Source organism: Sebastes umbrosus, chromosome 5 (genome assembly GCF_015220745.1).
Source record: "Sebastes umbrosus isolate fSebUmb1 chromosome 5, fSebUmb1.pri, whole genome shotgun sequence".
NCBI classification, from domain to species: domain Eukaryota; kingdom Metazoa; phylum Chordata; class Actinopteri; order Perciformes; family Sebastidae; genus Sebastes; species Sebastes umbrosus.
In genome coordinates, this window is record NC_051273.1 from 8,340,517 (window position 1) to 8,362,088 (window position 21,572).

The 21,572-nt window shown below is 39.9% G+C and overlaps 1 protein-coding gene across 2 annotated transcripts in view; it reads right to left on the bottom strand.

Moving 5' to 3' along the window:
* ror1 (receptor tyrosine kinase-like orphan receptor 1) overlaps positions 1-14,690 on the bottom strand; it is a 139,658-nt gene extending 124,968 nt beyond the window's left edge. The window contains exon 1 of one of the 2 annotated variants that reach the window (XM_037770828.1): positions 14,211-14,690. In XM_037770828.1, coding sequence (XP_037626756.1) covers positions 14,211-14,319 — 109 coding nt within the window. In that variant the 5' untranslated portion in view covers positions 14,320-14,690. The remainder of the gene's footprint in view (positions 1-14,210) is intronic. The other variant, XM_037770829.1, reaches the window with a different exon arrangement.
* Positions 14,691-21,572: the final 6,882 nt, after the last annotated feature.

A 21,572-nucleotide genomic window follows, 5' to 3' on the forward strand; every position in this document is an offset into this window, starting at 1 on the left:
AATATCTGTTTAAGTGTACGCTATATTTAGAGCGTACAGCGTAGCGTGCACTTAAACTGATATTGATTTTTTTAGGTGGGCCGTTCTAAAATACATTTTGCTGCCGGCCCCGTCTACTACAGCAATACTAGGGATGCATCGATCTGACTTTTTCAGTCCCCATACCGATAGGGATACCTGGGCTTTGGGTATCGGTTGATACCAGTCTTCAATTAACAAGATGTATGCCTCACTGGAAGGGACTGGGATCATTCTTTTAAGTGTAAGGCAACATCACGGTTGACTTAAACATTGCTTTCCTAAATTTGTAAAACAAAATGTAACAAATAAATACATAGATATACATTTACTGAATTGACGTTTATTATTAAAATAATAAAATGTACACCAGTAACTTGGTTAGAATTAAATTAATTAAATTGGTCAAAACTTAAACAGGAATTAAAATTCCAGAATATAATGTACATATTATATAAACATAAAATTTAATTGAATAGGGACCATTGTCACCGATACCCGATCCAACTATATGAGTCAGTATCGGCCCGATATCCAATTTGGTATCGGTGCATCCCTAAGCAGTACATTGCTTTGCTCCAGTGTGGTAGCTCCTGTCTGTTTCTCCAAGCTGGAGGTGTGTCGTCCGTCATCTACTGTAGGTAATACACTGACTAGGGATAAGTAACTCATACAACCCCATTTCAAAACACCCAAACTATCCCTTTAAAAAGCAGATCTTTGCTTGGAATTTGTTAATTTTAGAGAGAAGCACATCTTTGTCCACACGTACACACCAACAAATTTTCAGAATAGGACAATGTCCACTTCTGCTCAGGGTGAGTAGATGAGTAGAGGTTAAGCTATCCAGCTGGCTGGAGTTAAATCAAATTTAAATTAAAGAGTAAATGGACTAACAAGGCGTGGGGTGCAAAGCGAGGACAGTTGGGGGACAACGGGTCACTGCTGTCTGGTCGTGGACACACAGACAATGGAAGAAGAAACAATAACAGAGAGCCAGAACAGAACATGCTCCAGGATATAACTAGAATAACTGAACGCTTCATAAGAAACCCTCGGCTTTTGGACAAAGTTTCCGAGGATGAGAAGAAAGAGGAGAAGATGTACAGTAGATAAAGACAGAGCGGGAGAAAAAGCAGGAGTAAGCGTTAAAAAAGGAAAGCTTAGACAAACTCTCGCTGTGCCAAACTCTACCACAAGTCTCTGCCGTGAGCTGTCAGTAGTCCAAAACTGTTGAACAGTACCAGCCGGGGGGAAACTTCGGAGCGACTCCACTATTGTTTGAACTCCCACTCAAACAGTCATGAATCACAGCGATCTGTCTCGCTCCGAATTATCAGCAGCGGCCCATTTCAAATCAGCGCTTCAACAGGGCATGTCCGGAATAATAAGCCACAATGCCCGTAGCAGGGATTTTTTTTTTTTCCTTCTCTACGGCTGCATACATCTACAGGGACGCGCCACAGACTCGTTGCAAAACATCATTACACAATGCATGCAACAGTATAAACAGTTGTTCATCTCAATGAAAAGCTCAATAAATATCCTATCTAAGTGCAGTGGAACTGTGGCTAAATGTGGAAAGATGCTGAAGCTGTGCCATCGCTCCTTTACTCCAATCACGGCCGTAACGACATGACATGAAGGTTTTATGTTCCATTAAAGATTACTGTGGGACAGTGAAACGCTGATGTTACAAAATAACATGGTCTGCGCGCATTGCTCAACATTTCCAAATTGAATTATAAAAATTTTGCTATTTTGCAAGCGCAAGTGTTGACATGACATGAGCTTAACTTATATTGTAAGAGTGGGGCATCGTGTTTTAGTATGAAGGGTTTTACTGTGTGCATAATCAGAGGCTCTTATAAACCCCCATGTTCCAGTTGCTACAACGGCTGGATGAAATAGTGAGAGAGGCTGAGAGGTAATGAGCTCTTGTGGGCAAAGCTTAGCACGGCTGAGGCAGCCACGCAGAGGTTAAGCAAACAGGCAGTGGGATCACGCGGGCCTAAGCCTCTTATACAGGCCCCTCTGAGGAGAAGATCATTGACTTCTGATAGCGGGATGAAGGTCAGGAGTTGTCAAAGATAGAGGGGCCACCAGCCCTCGACTATAGCGAGAGCCGACTTTTCTTCACCGTCTCTCTGTGGCTATTTATTTCTGTCTAGTTTTTTTTATCATGTGTTGTTTTAATAAGTCAAATATATCTTCTTTTTGATTGATATGACTGGCTGAGAGTTCATTTAAGCCTGCTGTCAGTCAAACACCTCTATGAAAACATTTTCTCGTCTCAATATCGTTCTTAGCCCTCTCGGCTTTCTCTTAGCCGAAGCCAGACCCATCCCAGTCCTAACTCACATCCTCAGACTATCAATCTTTTCATCCCATTCTAAAAAACTAGCAGCGGACTTCTTTTACTCGCTGAACCCTCTTCCTCTTTTCCCTCCCCGGGTCCCCCTCTCCTGCTGGGAGTCGCAGGGGCAATGCAGTTTCATTTCCTGCCCTGCTGAAATCAATGCTGTCTGAGAGAAGGAGGGGAGAGGAGGGGTGGGGGAAACTGAGACAGATATATAGAGAGACAGGAAAACAAGAGTGAGGTGTGAGAGGACTGTTGGCATGCAGGACACAACCGCACTAGTAAGTAAACTTAAACTTGACTGGCTTCCAAGTCGGTGTCAGCTTTGATAAACATCTACCGGGAAATTAAATAACTGTTCAAAGTGGAAATATGAAAAACAGGGGGGCTGCTTTAACGGGTAAACTCAATTTTCCCCTCAACACTCCCCATCGTTTTTTTTTTTTAAATGCGCCTCAGAGAGGGAGAGATTCTGCGGAGAGCATTCGGCATCCCACAGGATAAATGTATGAATTCCTGGGCGGGAGCGTCCCAGTTGACGAGATTCCTTTCCGCCCGCCCTGAGGGTTAAATACAGAGTTCCCCCACATGAGCTCAAGTCTCTGAGTGAATGAGAGGCAGACGGTGATGATGAAGAAGATAGCATCAATTTTGTCACAGTCACACAAAGACAGATTCCTGGCCTATGACTATTCCATACCTTTCTATTACAATTCACATGCACACTTTCCCCCACGGCCGCTCAGACATCAAACACAGGACTCCCTCAGTGATTCTACGAGCTTCTGGTTAACGCATCTGAACAGTCGGTAGCGCAAAACGTCTGACTGTGTCCTTCCATCCTGCTGTTCTTTTCACTCCTCGCTTGTTTCTGTTTAAAACAGACCCACAATCTGGATAGTTAGCCTGCACAGAAGTCAATAACTCTGCCTTTGAGAGAAGCTGCCGTATGGTTAGGCCATCAAGCCAAAATGGATTTAAGAGGCTAACAGTGACTGTGTGGGTAATGCAAACAGCTTTTCCCCAAGACTGTGAAGAAAGCTTTGAGGGTTTGCCAAAAACGTTGGGTGTTGAGACTCTCATACACACAGCTTTAGTTTAGAAACAAAAAGCAAAGATCTTTTAAATCTTAAACTAGTATTTTGAGTGGCAAACTTTCATCTTATCATTGACGCTTTTTTCCTTGTGGCCCACAAAGTCTGATTAACGAGACAATCCGTGGCCGCGTCTAATGCCACACAGGGGCAATGATTTCCCAGTTGGTGCTGGATTAGGCAGAAGGCTGGCCAGCAGTGGTTTGCTAGATGGGCATTTAACTCACGGCACTTCAGAATTACAGCCAGTGAGACCTTTAACTCCAGATTCCTCAGTCATTGTGGTCAACACAGGATTAGAATGGATAGAAAGGGAATTTCCATTTAAGTCAAATTTTCTCATAGTCTTTTGTGCTTTTTTTTCTATTCGTGCTAAGTCACTGTTTTATTTTATGGTTTCTGGGTTCCTGTTACAGTTTTTTTGTCCCTGAACATTACCGTCACGATTTACAGCCATGCAGGACATTCACACAGACATTGTTTTCAGCAATCATGATGGCAAATTATAGCAGCGTCAGTAGGATTAAAGGCGGGTACTTGTGTGCCTTATGTGAACGTTTGAGATCCCGTGGACAACAGGACTGAGCCACCAGTTCAGGGGCAGTCCCTCGAAAGTCTTTTGTATGTGAGTGAAGTGGCTGGGTAAACACTAGCTGCTGGTTAATAGGGAGCTTGCTTAGAGAACAATGTGACAAAGCCTTTGGTTAAACAAACACGCTAAGGCCATGTCCACATTCATGCAGATACATCTTAAAACACTGTTTAAGACCATGTCAACACTAAGCAAACTAAATCCAAAAATGTATAATTTTTCCTTCCCTTTTTGGCCTTCTGTCCAGGTTTTGACACCCAAAATTGATACTTTTTTTAAAATGACAACTTTTTCCCGCTTCTGTTCACTTTGAAATCCTGTATAGCCGATCACACAGTATGGTTGTTGATCTATGTCCATGGTTATTCTGATAGACAACTTCGCAAGCATAATGTAGTAATTTGATCAATGGCTGCAGCAAAGGAAACACTGTTTAATTTCAAGTGAATGTAAATTGATTTAATAAAATTATGGTTACTTCTTTTCATTCAAGTTCCATCTAACACAAGCATAACAAGCATACTTACATACTTTTTGCTTTAAGGCTTTTTGTCAAAAACATATAAAGAAATGAAATGGGAAGAAAAACTTAACAGTGATGTAGCGGGAGAAAGAAGCAGAGGGGAGAGAAAGACGAGGACAGAACGACCATTGGTTGTTTCTTACCACCATAAATCCCATATAACAGTAAAACAACACTTCATAGTTGAAACACATACAACACAAGCCTGCCAAACATTTTCAATGGAGCAGAAGAAAAAAAAAAAGTTGCACAACATACAGTCAGTACCCACAGCAAACCAATTCCCCTGATGGGAAAAGGACAAAGAGAAAATGTCCAGTGAAGGCAACAATAAATTCAAGATCTGTTGCAACACTGAGAACAGACTTCCCCGGCTGCTTATACTCTACTATTGTCTGGAAACCTGCACACAGATGGACAGCTTGAGTGCTGAAGACAGACAGTCAAGAGCTGGATCACAGAAGAATTAAACTTTTGATAAGACCTCATCTATCTACATACAGTAAGTTTGAAAAATATTTTGATGAGGTGATAATCTACACGAGACATGGCCTTTAATCAAAACAGGCCAGTGTGTGTAGGTTCACAAAGGGCTCATGAAGCATCTCGACTTTGAATCTCCCACTGAAAAAAATGAAAGGGCAAAAGGCTTATACATTCACAACCTTGTTGTTATTACTTCAACAGATCCCCAAATCTATTTGGTGACCAAATTACACTTGTTAAACCGGCAGCTTTGAACTAAAACCCATTAACAGGAACTAATCTTCAAAAGACAGAATTCCTAAACTTCAGGCTACAACAGGATTATACTTTCTAATTCTACCGATTGTGATTACAAAGCAGTAAAAGAGCAAAACAAGCCAAACACACTTCTCTCTTTATGTTGCACAAACAGAAAAACTTCCTGACTGACTACATGAGAGGGCGAACCACAAATCAATCCTGAGCCCTGACAAGAAAACCCAACACTAAATACACGTACGTTCAAAGGGGTTCCGTTAATTCAAAGTGAACACAAATCATTAGATGCCCCGTAAAATTCAATTTCCTGCAGTCCAAACATCTCTGGTTGAATAATTCCACCAGCAGACTGAAGTTTGTATTCTAAGCATTTTCCACATTACACAGTACTACAGGAGAAATGTGCTATTTACATTATTTCTGTCTGTGTGTAGGTTAGACGCATGAAAAAAGAAAGAAAGAAACAAAGAAAGATTTGAGTCATGGAGCTGCCAAGAACAATTTTGGAATCACACAACTGTGAAAAAAAAAAAAATGAATGTGTTGATGTTGTATTAATAACTGCAGATTGATATAAGTTTATACAAATGTCTCGGTGGAGCTGATGGTCCAATGGTTTCGCAGCGTAACCGCAGCCCCACGTGGGCCAAAGAGCAGACGTGGAGCCACAAAGACATATCGAGTCTGATATTGAGAAAGCCAAATTATGACTAAACATCCGTCTCATAATCAGCACACGACTGTATGAATGAACTAAAGTGTCTCTGCCCACGCTGACATCACAAAAGAAGTCTTTTGCTCAAATCAAAGATGCTAAATAGTGACAAACCCGTTACCAAAAGCCTGTACAGTATGGGGCGTTATATGATGGTGTCTCTGAAGAGAGCAGGAGCTGGTGTGGAGCCATCCCGCTCTCAGTTATTGTTGAGTAAACACACGCAGCGTAGCCAAGAGCAGCATGTCAGTCAGCCAGGCAAGAAGGGCCAAGTGGAGGAGCCACTCGACGGCTAAAATTAATTGTACAGACAGAGAGGGAAAGGGACAATGTGTGTGTGTGTGTGTGCGTGTGTGTGTGTGTGAAAGACAGAATACCGCCAAGAAAGTCAGAAAAAGAGCAAAAAAAAAAAAAAACGGGGAGCGAGTGCCAACACTTGTCTCATGCCAGTCAGATAAGAGGAGTGCCAAGGAGTTTTGATGTCATGCTGATGGTGGTGGGGTGACGGAGGGGTTGAATATTCTCTCATCCTCTAGCAGGGAGAAAGTAGGTCTGTGTGTACTGAAAAAATACTTGGAGAGACGATCTTATAAACAACTTTTCTAAAGAACACAGAGCGTTTGTATCCACAAACAGCATGTACTTGATTAGCGTTTCTGACCTTCCATTGACATTAAAGTTATTTAATAAAGTGCAGCCAGGGGCACTATATTATATCCTCTTTTCATTCACTTCAAATTAACTTAAGATCATACAGTAAACCAGGCTGTTCTCATACACCGTTCCTATCTATAACTACGAAAAGTAATGCACTATAACTCTTATATATCCCATGAAATCTATTTGTGTGTAATCTACGTAATCGTGAACCAGGAAGTATAAAGAGCGACAAAGGGAAGAAGTCAGGGTAAATGGGTGGGTTAAAAAGCACCAGGCGTTTACCCAGGAGACCGATGTTCGTACTCTGTGTGTAACCAGAAGTCAACGTTGATTTATTTGTCATGTAACTTCCGTACTTTAGTTATGCCTTAAACAGTTATTTTAACCCAAACCACAATCTTATCCTAAACCTAACTAAGTAGTTTTGTTGCCTAAACCTAACCAAGTCAATCTTTTCCTAATCCTAACTAAATAGTTTTATTGCCTACACCTAAGTAAGTCGATCTTTTCCTAAACCTAACCAAGTAGTTTTGTTGCCTAAACCTAAACCTAACCAAGTGTATCTTTTCCTAAACCTAACCAAGTCTATCTTTTCCTAAACCTAACCAAGTCTATCTTTTCCTAAACCTAACCAAGTCTATCTTTTCCTAAACCTAACCAAGTCTATCTTTTCTTAAACCTAACTAAGTAGCTTTGTTGCCTAAACCTAACCAAGTTGTTCCTTATGAAGACAGAAGCTTATTTTGAAAAGATTGTATGCATGCAACAAGCGGAAATTGATACGTGTTGCTGGACATTCGTAGGAAAACATATGAAAAATGAGCAATAACTTTTCGTAACATACTATACAAACTGTTGTATGAGGATACATTACAGCAGAATAGATGCAGGTCACAGTTAATGATTTTGTTCAGTATGAGTGACAATCTACTTCACCAGACAACTTCATTTAGGCTTAGTACTTACTTAGGGAATATTGTGAAAAAGATGACCATGCTGCAAAAAAAAACTGATTTCATGTGGACAGAAATGTGCCGACAACACATCTTTGGGGGATAAATTGACTGATAAGCTGCACATATTTTTTGGAAAATAAATACTGATATTTTTGGCGGAGAAGGCCATAAAGTTGGGGTATTTAATACCTCGGACGGAGCGTGATGTTGTACAAAGACCTAATTGTGGCTGGACAGAGATCTGCCCGTCTGCTTGCAGTGGGGGTTTCTGAAGTCCTTAATGCAATGCAAACAGGGTTTAAAAAGATTTACTCTGACACATATAGGGGAATTTAAAAACCCATGTTTCATCCTACCCCCTATTAAATGAAATGTAGCATGATCTCCGCATATTAATCCCAGGCAAAGCTAGCAAGGAGGACGCTAGCAAAGTAGTAATTTGATAAAACTGCAATGAAGAGTGGTCTCAATGAAATTTAGAGCTCTTTAAGCCAGCGCTGCTCCCCACAGTCCTCGACATTAAACCGTGCCAAGTCCATATAGGAAATTGATATGCAGTACGTGTGGCTTATTCCATTAGACTCATTAAAGTGTCACTTTGTCATCAGCACACTCACGCGCTTACAGCTTGCCTTACAACTGCAGCAAAGGACTCATTGTATCGCATGTGTAAAGTACAGCAGAGTACATTTTTTTATGTGGCGGGCGTAATTTGTCTTCCAGACAGCAGTCAAAAGACATCAACATAGAGAGTATTGAATACAGTAGAAGGTATAGAAAGCTATTTAATTTGTAGTCCGACATACAGAACAGGGGTAAATATAATTTAGTCTATTAATGTACCATACACTTTTGACAGAAATAACTGCTACCTTGCTGCAGCTTATTTCCCCACTCAGTCCAGACTCTGTTAAAATCATTGAAGTGCCACACTGTCCTCTACACACTGGCTTCTCAACTGCAGCACTAAAAACCTGAACCAATGTTTTCTGTTCCTTTTGTTAATCCGGCGCTGCATTTCCCTGAACCCTGCAGAGGCTTTTTCTCTCTCTAACAGACTGACCTCCTGTGCAGACAGTAAATTGCAGGAAAAAGGTTTTTCACGCTTGGCTGCAGCTTGTAGTGGCAGAAACTTTATCAAACGCCTCCAACGAGGATCTAAGTGAACCGGGTTTAGCCTTTGATTAAACGCTGCCTCTCACAGGGACTCTGACCGCTTAAAAACAAGCGTGCTCCACAGAGTCGGATATGTGGAAAAAAAAGAGCATTATTCTGCCAAGATTACGTAAATGTAGGAAATTTACACTTCTTACCATTCACAGAAAGGCTTTTTTTGCCAGAGAGAAGATTTACAAAAAAGGGAAAAACCTAAATCAGGCTCTCCTTCCAAAATTCCTCTGTCAACCAAGCATTGACGATATATTATCAAGACATTCCTGCCAGCAACTCAATGGAAAACAACTGTACCATTTACTGGCATCGCACATCATAAGGAAACTTCATATCTTGTGAATTCTGTAGGAATCAATGAGGTAGTCCTGCTTGGAAAACAACAACCACTATAAGAGGGTGATGAGAAAAGTCTACACCAGTCACAAAAACAGCAATGAATATAATATCTTGATGCTTTTTACGTCATTTAAAGCAAATCGCCCGCCGGCTGTACATCAGTTAAACAATTAGCACACAATATTCTCCAAACAGTTTGCCCTATGGCAACGCTGAGGCGCACGGAGCCTTGGCAAACACATGTGCTCAATAAGGAGTGGGAAGTAGGTAATTGCCAGTGCACGACGTGGGTTTACACACGCCGATGTTTTAAATCAGTGACATAAAACAGAGTCGGAGCATATGATTTATGGCCGTGTCCTGATTAAATTAATGTCCGAGACTTTCTTCTCATTTCACACGCTCAAAATGGAGTCAAACTGTCTTAAAAAAAAAAAAAAAAAAAAAAAAATCAACCCCCCCTACTCCCAGAAAAAGACCATACATCTGTTTCACACATACAGTTCCTGCCACATTCTTCTGTGTCTGCCAAAAGCTTTTAGGGATGCACACCACTTGATGCCTGAGTTAGTGGTGTGTGCACTGACTGTGCAGAGTGGGAGTTGAGTTTTTAAACACAGCGGAGTCATCTATCTGAAAGACATGTACCACTCAGACCACGATAGAGCCCAACATTTCCCAGAACTACTGGATAAAATACTGATAAACTAAATGTAGACACACATTAAGGAGAAATTATAGCAATATCGCAATGATGAAAAGCACCGAGCAAACTAAAAAAAATCATTAGAGGGAGTGGCTGATATGCATTCATTTTACAAGAATATATAAAGAAAGTGCTACCATTGAACATCTCTTTCACGTCCTTGTAAACGGCTCCCTTAATATGAGTCTAAGAAAATGCCAGAAGAAATATAACAGTACAGATAGACATCTCAGTAGCAGAGAGAGCAGGACAAGCTCTTACACACTCAAGTCTGCAGGGCTGAGGATTTTTTTTCCAGGGGTGAAGTGCCTTTAGTGTCAACAGTGTGTCCTGTTGAAAACTGCACTGAGGCAGTTCCACCCAACATGATTTATAGCCTCCCTGAGTGTTATTAAAAGGCTAAATGCAACTCTAAACACATTTCACATAGTCGCTGCCCTGCACAGGACCTTTTTATGTTTAGGAGGTGAATGTCCCATGTTCAGAAACATTACACAGTTTATAGAGTTGGAAAACATTGCCGTCAATTTATTTTTACGAACGTGTCACAGATTATTACTTCGGAGCAAAAGGGCAGGGGCTTAAAGATGTAATGACAATGACTATTTTATGTTTACATAAAAGGTGCATGTACTTGCACTCTGTCTATCTGATTGTTCTCTGCTTTCAGCAGAAATCTGATTTGGCACAGATTACTGCTGGAAATAATAATAAAAAAAGATAGTAGGCCATGTTAACCTTCATGTTTGTTTTTTTTGTTTTTCCAATTGTGCGCAACTGCATGGAAAAGACCTCCAGAGGAGGACGGCTGTGATTTGCAAGTGAACCAATGCCTATAAGAATAAAATCTCAGATCTGTTCTACATGATGCCATCCTTGTTTAGCACCTAGAAGGCCGATAGTGATGACTTAGCTGTTTTTGGCAAAGAGAGGGAAGAATCTGAGGGCTGATTAAAGTGCATGTAAACTCAGGTTTAAGTACAAACCCATTATCCAATTTCCTGCCATGACTTGATCACTTACATTAATCAGAACTTTGTGAGCATGTAAATTAAGCGTGTTGCATTTGTTTTATATGTGATATGGACTGTATTTTGTGAGCCAATTGAAGTTCCAGTTATTTTAAGCAGCTGAGAGTATATACAGTTCCTCAAATGCTCATACATAGCATACATGCATATACTGTCTATACGGTTGGTTTACACATCCTTTGTCAAGTCTGCCATGTAAACAAATTCCGCTGGTTGTTCCTGGAGATGCAGACTTTTGAAACACAGACAGACCAGTGACCTCTGACCTCTTGACTGGAAGCTCTTGACTGACCAGTAAACCAAACAGACAGCCGCGCCTTTCAGTTTCTTCCATGTCACGTTTGCTCAGTTGCTTCTACAACACAGCCATATTAAATCCACTGGTCAACGATCACAGGGTACTGCACTCTTCACTTCACATTGAGTACAGTTGAACCACACTGTTGCTCCTCTCTGATCATTCCCATTACAGAAAGCCAGAGGAGAGACAAGACGCCCAGAGTTATCATTTACTGACAGATCCTGGAGCTGCTTCATTGGCAGCCAATGGCAAGTCCAGTTTGTTAATGCAATGGAAGAACAAAGCATATTGTTTAAGCTACGATTATTTAGATGTACAGAAAGAGTCAATCATCAAATAGAGTAGCATAGATCATCTAAACACCGGTTGAAGTGTTTCAGTAGTTTAGATTGCAATGGCAAATCAGTTTTGCTTCATGAAAAACAGTATTAGCATATGAAATGTCATTTTCAGAGTATATGTTGCCTCTATAAACTGTTGGAGTCATTTCCACTTGTCTATTTCCAGATATAAAGTAGAGGCTTGGCTCTCCTCCGCTCCGTATTCTATCATGAAACTCCACTTGAAGAAGTTACAGCTAACTCATCCAGTTAAGTAATGTGGATTAACATTCCTCCCCGCCTCAGAGCAAGGAAGATACAGAGAAGAAGAGATGGCGAGAGAAGGGCCATATAGCAGAAAGCTTTACTCTCAACGCAGCGTATGCTGTACACCTCCACTGTAAATAACTGACAAAAGCATTTAGGGAGGACAGAGATAATCCAAACAAACCACAAAAAACCATCGGGAGATAATTCATCACTACCCATCAGGGAGGGGAGGATTGTTTTATACTCGCTATACACTCAAAAAGCCAGAAGACAGAAAAAAAAAGGAAAATGCTTTTCCATGAGCGGCTTCATAAACAATTCAAATTTAATTCAAACTGAATTCAATCATACTTATATTAGTAAACTAAAAGTCAGTTACATATACCATCAGGCCATCCTTTTCTTTAAGATGTTAATACCACACACTCAGCCATGTAAAGGCAGTGGAAATATAGTTCTTGAGGTTGTTGAATGGGCAAAAAACAAACTTTACTTTTACCCACAGTGGAAAGACAAAGTTATTTTAATGTTTTGTAAAAGGCAATTAAGACAAAGTGCAGTTTTCACAGGCCGGCCTATGTTACCTGAGGTTGTCCATGCATCCTCCTGCATCATGCCACTATACTCTCTTACCATCAGTCAACCCTAAATGCTTAAAAACTGTTTGTCATTTAATTAAAATGTTATGCATCTCTTATCTTTAAATTGACCTAAATCACTGAGGGGGTGGTTGGGGATGCACAATAGCTCTCCAGCTGACTAGTTAAGAGCCCCCTATTGTCTGCCAATGGAGTCATGTCTTTCCCCAGTGCAGAGGCTTCACAATGACAATAGGACGATAATCTAAAAACCAAAGATCATTTACATGAGAGAGGTGAGGCAAACAGATCTGCTTGAGGACATGTATGAGATGATTTCAGGAGCGAAAAACAAATAGAGTGCTCTTAAAAAACATATGATCATAATGATGGATGACTTAAACTGCCTTTAAAGTGGAATAAAGTAACTATAAAGCCAAAACTGCACATGCTTTATGTTAGTTTAGATCTTTCTTCCTTTTTAGCTATAGTTTTTTTTCTCCTGGGGTTGGGGGGAGGTCCTTTGTATACGCCTGTGGCTTCTTGACCTCTCCTGACATATTTCTTGTTTTTTTCTTTTTATTGATTGGATTTTGTGCAGTTTTATATATGTGCAAATAAATAAATAAATGTCAGTGTTAACATATTACATCGTTGAATTCAACGCCTGTTGGGGATGAACTGCAGATGAAGTAAAGCCATCAGAGGAGAAGCAGGAGCAAACAGCTCTACTTGAGGACATTTATGAGATGATTTCAGGAGCGAAAAAACAAATAAGAGTGCTCTAAAAAAACATATGATCATAATGATGGATGACTTAAACTTTATTTTAACCCAAACCACAATCTTATCCTAAACCTAAACAAGTCGATCCTTTCCTAATCCTAACTAAATAGTTTTGTTGCCTAAACCTAACCAAGTCAATCTTTTCCTAAACCTAACCAAGTCAATCTTATCCTAAATCTAACTAAGTAGTTTTGTTGCCTAAACCTAACCAAGTCAATCTTATCCTAAACCTATCCAAGTAGTTTTGTTGCCTAAATCTAAACCTAACCAAGTCAATCTTTCCTAAACCTAACTAAGTAGCTTTGTTGCCTAAATCTAAACCTAACCAAGTCAATCTTATCCTAAACCTATCCAAGTAGTTTTGTTGCCTAAATCTAAACCTAACCAAGTCAATCTTTCCTAAACCTAACTAAGTAGCTTTGTTGCCTAAACCTAACCAAGTCAATCTTTTCCTAATCCTAACTAAATAGTTTTGTTGCCTACACCTAAGTAAGTCAATCTTTTCCTAAACCTATCCAAGTAGTTTTGTTGCCTAAACCTAAACCTAACCAAGTCAATCTTTCCTAAACCTAACTAAGTAGCTTTGTTGCCTAAACCTAACCAAGTCAATCTTTCCTAAACCTAACTAAGTAGCTTTGTTGCCTAAACCTAACCAAGTCAATCTTTTCCTAATCCTAACTAAATAGTTTTGTTGCCTACACCTAAGTAAGTCAATCTTTTCCTAAACCTATCCAAGTAGTTTTGTTGCCTAAACCTAAACCTAACCAAGTCAATCTTATCCTAAACCTATCCAAGTAGTTTTGTTGCCTAAACCTAAACAAGTCAATCTTTCCTAAACCTAACTAAGTAGCTTTGTTGCCTAAACCTAACCAAGTTGCAAACCTTTAAAGTGGAATAATGTAACTATAGAGCCAAAACAGGCACATGCTAAGAGTCCCTACAGAGATTTTTTTCGTCAGTGTTGACTGACTTCACGCGTGTTGGGATGAACCGCAGATGAAGTGAAGCCAGCAGAGAGAAACAGGAGGAATAAAGTGTTGAGACTCACCAGACGCGCTCATGTCCAGGACGCAGTGGAGCAGCAGGCTGATCCACAGCGCGCAGGCTGCTGGACATCTCCGGACACGCTGGCTCTCCAATGCCCGACTTGGATACATTCCTCCGGCTCTGTGTGTTTAAAACCTCCGCCCGATTTTCACATCCACTTCACTCAAAATTTAATTTCGAGCACCCTCCAAAAAAAATGAACCACTCAAAATGCGGTGCCTTCAGAAACTTATGCAAAACCCTCTCGATAGTAAAAAAAAAAAGAAATGTAGAAGAAAGTTGTGTCCGTCTCTCCTGGTTTCTGTCTCTTTTCCTCCTCGCTGGAGCCCAGCAGCACGCTTTCCCCCTCTCTCTCTGTCTCTCTCTTCAACTGAGCGCAACTCTTCCTACTAACTTCTCTGCTGGAGAGGAGAGTTGTGCGCGCTGCAGCCACATGGCTCTGATTATCTGATTAGACACGTGTCGCCACCCTGTGGTCACTACAGGAACTATCACAGGCAGCCTGGCCACATCTTGAAGAGAGAAACAAGCAAACCAGTTCCACAGAAACACAACACCCAAAAGAAGTAACCTTATGGAAGTTTGTATTGGTATCCCTGGTCATTGATGTGAAAGTGGTAATATTGTGGTGGGTAGGTAAGGTTGCTTCTTTTGGGCTAAAAATACAAACATGAAACATGAAATAAAACTTTTAAAGTTTATAACAAGAAAAATGTTGCAAGCTAAAAATGAATGTAAATATGATGTAAATATTTCAACTTTTTTTGAGTTTATAACAACAAAAATGTAAAGTTACAAGCTAAAAATTAAATACAAACATGAAATAAAATGTCCAACATTTTAAAGTTTATAACAAGAAAAATGTTACAAGCTAAAAAATGATTGCAAAATGCAATGCAATGCAAAAAATGAACTGAAAGGCATGCAATCCAAAATTAATTAACAAGCCCAAAAAAACTACCAATATTTGTAAGCGACTTTTCAGGAAAACAAGCCCAAAGTCGCTTATAATAAGCGGCCTTGGCAACTCTGGTCAGAGGGAAGCCAAGACATGTAGCTGTGTATAGCTGACGTGAATGTGTACAGGAGGATCTACACCTCAAGAGCCTTCTTTGGGGCCCACAAGAAATATATATTTTTTAAAGCTCCAGAACAGCTACTAAATGGATGACTGTCAGCTACTGTATTCTTTCCAAGGTCAGGAATCAACTTTCAATCTCAACTTTAGAGCCAACATGAAGAAAATCTACAATTCCAACTGGGCAAACTCCATTTGCAGAGGAAGGTCATGTGAAAGCTTCAGAACAGCTTCTTAATAAACAATATGGTGAGATTGTTTTGTCAACTTCTGTTTCTGAGATCAAGAATGAACTTTCAATCTCTTTCCTTCTAGTTAAATGTAAAAGTCAACTTAGCAATGCGCAACTATTCACATCAATGAATAACTACAAATTATGACAATTAAACCTGCAGTAGGCAGAATATTTTGGCATCATTGGGCAAAAAATCCATAATAACCTTTCAGTATATTGTAATTCAAGTGTTCTGAGAGATAACTACACTTCTGCACCTCCTCATGGCTCTGTTTTCAGGCCTGTGACGGGAGACTTTGGCCAATCACAGGTCATTTCAGAGAGAGCGTTCCTATTGGCTGTTCATTCAACGGAGGCAGCTGTCAATCACTCGCTAACTCAGATCAATCGGTCAAACTAGGCATTGATCAAATATTAATTAATATTCTGTTACTGTAATACATATTTCTCGCCTAAAATGTTTTTCAGAAACATCTTGTATTGTATTTCCTCAACTGATCTCAACATGGCTGCCGGGTCACAAACTTTAGAAATAGGCATTACAGTAACAGAATATTGATTCATATTTTATCAGCGCTGCCTAGTTTGACCGTTTGGTCGGAGTTTGCGAGTGATTGACTCGTGGCTCTCATAGACTAAAGCTAGACGGCAGACTCCAGCTCGGCTCTGACTGGTTGTTTTCCTCTGGTATGTGAAATCTTGCAGATGCCATTAGGAGCACCGGAGGACACTGGAGGCACATTATTTTTTTTCAGATTACCTGTCTCATGCACTACTGTCAGGATATAGCGACCGTTTTATGAAAATAACTCTTTAACCTTTTTTCTAACCTTTTTTTCTACCTTTTTTCTACTACTCAAAAACAAAAAGTAATACAACCTAATAAAAAATGACTGCAAATTTTAGAGAAATGGCATGAGTACCTAAGTACATAATAGTATGAAAAAAATAAACAAGATAAGATGTTGCTATGCAGCTGGGACGGGATTTGGGGATATGCTCTTCACACTACGACAAAACCAGGGAATGTATCTATCTGTAAATACCTGAAAGGAATGAAGTAACCCAAAGAAAGCGTCTCAGTCCCCTGCAGGCTGAGCAGCACTAAGCAGCCACTTTGTTAAGGCTGTCTCTGGTACACATGATTTACGAGGGCCAGCATTTACAAGTGGGAAAATATTTTCCAATGAAACAAAATATACCAATAATTAATTCAGGGAATGTGAATAGCAAATACAGCATGGCCTTACACATTTACTTCATTACACTCACGATATTTCTGAGAATATTCCTTTACATGCTACAGCATTTTCTGAAAGGACGGTCAGAAAATGTACATTTTGCCACTTACTATCTAGTTAGTTGAACAGTACTGAAACTGTATCATGACACTGAGTTGTACTACTGTACTGCTTACCTGTGACAGCTTGACCCAAGCATATGAAAATAGGCCTATCTTCAACTACACACGTTCTCATTTGACTAAAATACAGACCAAAGTGACTGTTAATGTTGCTGAATTTATCTGATAATGGTCCATCTGGACCTGATTAGATGAGACGTGGTGATTTTAGCAAGTACAACTACCTTTTATAATAACTAGAATTACCTGCCATATTAAAACCATATCCAAAAGTTTAATTCAGTGAACTTCATTATACCTCATTATACCAAGACAGACGAATGAAGGAAAGAAAAGAGGGAGTGTAAAGAGAGGAGAATAAGGTTTCTTGTGCCGTGAACAATCACGTCCGCAGACATGTTAACTACAACTACACACTACATACACACCCCTTTGTACAATTATTAATTCCAGAGCCTTACAGTATTATTAACCCACCTCACCTTCTCCTCTATAACTCCACACCTTGTTTCATTTTACTGCGCTCACTTCTGGATTTTTGACACGTACTTTGTCTCTGCATGTGTGTCTGCACACACGGAGCACTTTGACAGACTAATACCGGGGCAGGAAAAGAATGGTAGCAATTTAGCATCTCCGGTTCTCCCATATTGTGACCTACCCCTGCTCATTAGAGGAAAATATCATCCTCTCTGAAGTATGTTTTGATTTAACTGTTGCAGAGAACGGGAATAGCATGTATGAATAATGCTTTAGACTGGATTACTTTCGATTTAAGATCTGAGAGAGGGTGTCAGGGCTTCACCTCTGTTATCCCTGCTCCTTGTCAGGCCCAGGGGTCCAGGACATGGGACTCCTAATCAAAACCTTCCTTCCTCCTCCTCTCGCTGCGTACTCAGTCATCCCTGGAGAGATGCTGCTAACCACAGCTTAGAGATAACGCTGCACAAACTTCCTGCAAACCAGGAGATAGGATAAGGGTGCGTCCGAGTGTGTGTCGTCTAAAAAAAAGGTCAATAGGTCAATAATTAACATCTTTGCAGTGTCCCTGGTCCATCATTACTTGAGTGGTTGAGGAAATTCAGAATATGGTAATTATGAGAGTTGAGGGATACAAAGCAGCAGCTTGCGATAGTCGCCAAAGCTCTGATTAAAACCAGAGCTGCGGTCAATTCAAGCAATTCAACATGTAAATAGAGACTGCAGTTCATTTGCTAATGATGATTGAGGGTGCAGTCTCACTTTAATGGATTGCACATAACAATTCTTTTATGCCAAAGGTTGTGATTTTGAAAAAGTTGGAATTTTAAAGAACATATTTCTTCTTGATTTAATTGAATTGTGAGTAAAATGGGCCTAACAGTGAAATATGTACACTCTTAGATCTACCTTCTTAAAACTGCAGCCTGCAACTTGAAGGACTTGGAAGTGGTTTGAGTGAATATTGCTGGGATAACTAAGCTTCTTTTGGAACCGCAGAAAGAAAAAGGCAGCACACACCAAAAAGTGTGTGAGATTGCATGTGCAGACGTGGCATGTGTATGATTCCACATAACATTTCAATTAACACAACAAAGGGCGTTTGTGCTCCAGTGATATCACACGGAGAGCAAATTCAAACACAGTAACTCTAAATAACTGTCAAGCCATATGAAATTGGGCATGACTGATTGCAGTTTTGGAGAAACGTGTGAGGTGATGTACATCACATGTCAAGCTGTGTTTCTTACTGAGGCACCCCTTCATTTGCTGTTTAAGCAGCCAAATGAGTTTAGCCTAAGATGTGTTTGGTGGTTTTCTCTATAATAAGAGCAGTGGAGGGGGGTTTTCGGAGGGGGGGAAGACCTCCCCCCCTGGGCCGATCAAGTAGCGAGATTATTTCTGACATTGGCCTATTTTTCCTCCTTGATGTCTATCGACTTCATTTTGCCTAAAGTAGGATATGATTATTAAAATTGCAACCATGCATGGTGAAAGTCATCTTACTTTCATGGTGGAGTGGATTAGGGTTCTGAAGGTCTCTTTGAAGAGCAGATCCCCGAGGCTTTCTCCAGCGGCCACAGCACATGGACAGGGAGGCCCTTTGTTGCAAAGTTGGCAATGATGTCTGAGTCAATAAAAGAGAACGAAAGGATGAGGGTGATGATGGCCTTTCTGCCACATCTACTCAGTTCTTATTTAAATGTTTCTCCACAACTTTCTCTTTTCCTTGACATCCTCAGATGACTCTAATAATTTGGGGTTCAGTCTGATTTTCCTTGCCATCGTCTGAAAAATGTGCTAGCATTTTGCACATTCTTCAATCAGCGGATAACTCAAGACAGTTTCCGTCCCCGTTTAGACATCATTAAATGGCTGACAGACAATATTGGCCTCACTGCATCATTCGCATCCTCCTGTCCAACCCCCATCTCCGTCAAAATCAGAGTTGACCTCTGTGCCACATATTGTGTTTTTATAGGCTTACCTTTCAAATGCCTGTTGCACTGTTACTCTATTCCCGTAGGATTACAGGGAACTTTTCCAGGCCAATACTGTAGTTTTACTGAACAAACAGAGAGCACTGCAAAAGTGTTCAATTTTAAGATATATTTCAAAACTGTTCAGAAACTTTTTCAAGAAAAAAGGTAAATGTTGATGCCAAAGCAACTTTATATTCTCCCATTCTTCTCTACGGGGGCGTCCAAATATGTGAATTTTTCAGGCAGCAGAACAATAATTGCTTGCAGTTGAACACATGTAACACACAATACACTGGGTTTGATTGTGTTACTTTTTCTTTCTTTTGTTTGTACTTTTAGTGCAGCACATATGGAAATGGAATAAATGAGGTGACGGCAGATTTTTGTTGTTTAAGAGTTAAATAAGGCTAAAAGAGGACAAAAACACATTGCACTGTTGCCTGCTTTGAGTATACAATAGATTATAACATGTTGAGTATTTCTGGTACAACACAAAGCCTCAATATCCAGTTTCTTTTTCACCTCAAATCCTAAATCCAAAAGGTCTCTCCATCAAACACACAGAGGAGAATGGGCCAAAAGACGTGTGGTGTTTCCTGACATATTTGTCTTCTTATTGACCGAAAAGCCAGAAGAAGAATGGATGGAGCGGCGTGTGGCCACAAGCCAGCGTCGACTCCACACTGCTGTTCAACCGCATGGTCAGAAATGTTCACAGTCATTTCATCCCGTTGCTGAACTCTTTTTATGGTCTCACACATCATCCTGTACACTCCGGCTCCAGATCCTGAAAATTGAGAGTGTTAAGATGGTGATGACTCATATGGAGCCGCTACATCTATTAATGCCAGGTTTTGGGGGGATGGACTGAGACTTTGTTAACCTCACGCACCCTGTCAGAGCTTGTTCACATCCAGTGGACGAGCGAGAGGTGATATCTTGTTTTAACAAGTCAGACTAGTTTAAGTTCCCCATTTTCCAGCTTTGGCTTAACATCATTCGAGTTTGCAAACAGCACAACGACATTTGCTGGTATAGTAAAAAGGATTTCTGATTTTCGTGTTACATGCACAGTAGGAATGGACATTTTGGAAGGAAAATACAAAAAAAAGTGGTAAAGTGTACCCTCAGTTTCAAGGTGGACATGATTCATTTATGTGCAGGCAAGTAGGCCTATTACAGTATTAATACATTCTGCTTTAGCACATGGCACAGACTTTTATTCAAGTGCCCAGTCAGTGTAAGGCAGGTGGTAGTTTATTGAAATAAAAAAAAAAAACTCTTTCTCTATCTGTTATTGTTTCGAAATGAGGCAGTTAAGCATCTTTAATGAAGTTGATGTACTTGCACAATTCTTGCCATTTTTAGGTTGGTTGAATGCACTTATTGGAAGTTGCTTTGGGTAAAAGCATCAGATAAATAAATGTAATGTAACGTACGTTATATTTAATCAATTAATGTTAGCTAATGTTCCTTTAATAAGATAAGATAAGATCAGATATTCCTTTATTAGTCCCGCAGTGGGGAAATTTGCAGTGTACAGCAGCAAAGGGGATAGTGCAAAAAACAAGATGCATCAGCTAACACAGTAAAAAAAAGAGCTAAACAAAGTGAAACAAAAGAAGAACCATTTAATAAGAAGGAAGTATAAAAATAGGAGCAGTATATACAGTATTGACAATAAACAGACTATTAACAAAATTGCACAAGTGGAAAATGATATTGCACAGTGAGAATGAAATGTATTACGTTAATTGATATTAGCTTATGGTCACTAAATTAATTTAGCATCTAAGGTGTATTATGATAAAAGGATGTTCAATCCAGCGCCGTTACGTTGCTTGATTAAATTTAATGCATGTTACATTACATTACATTTATTTAACTAGTTAACATTAGCATGACTTCCAATAATATATATATATATATATATATATATACACACAGTATATATATATATATATATATTATATATATTATTTTTCAGAGTTGGGCACCCGCTAGTGCAGTTTCCAGGGCAACCTCAGGTTTCAGTTAGCAACTATACTTACAGAAGTAGCCGGGCTGGCTAATGAAGCTAACTAGCTTCTAGTAATTGATTAATTAGTAATTAATAAGGAGGTAATCAGCTGGATAATGGGACAAATTTGATCAAATAAGTGCTTAAGAGGATTTGGTGAATCCTAGCTTTAGATCTCATTAGTCAGGCAGCTGCCTCCTATTGA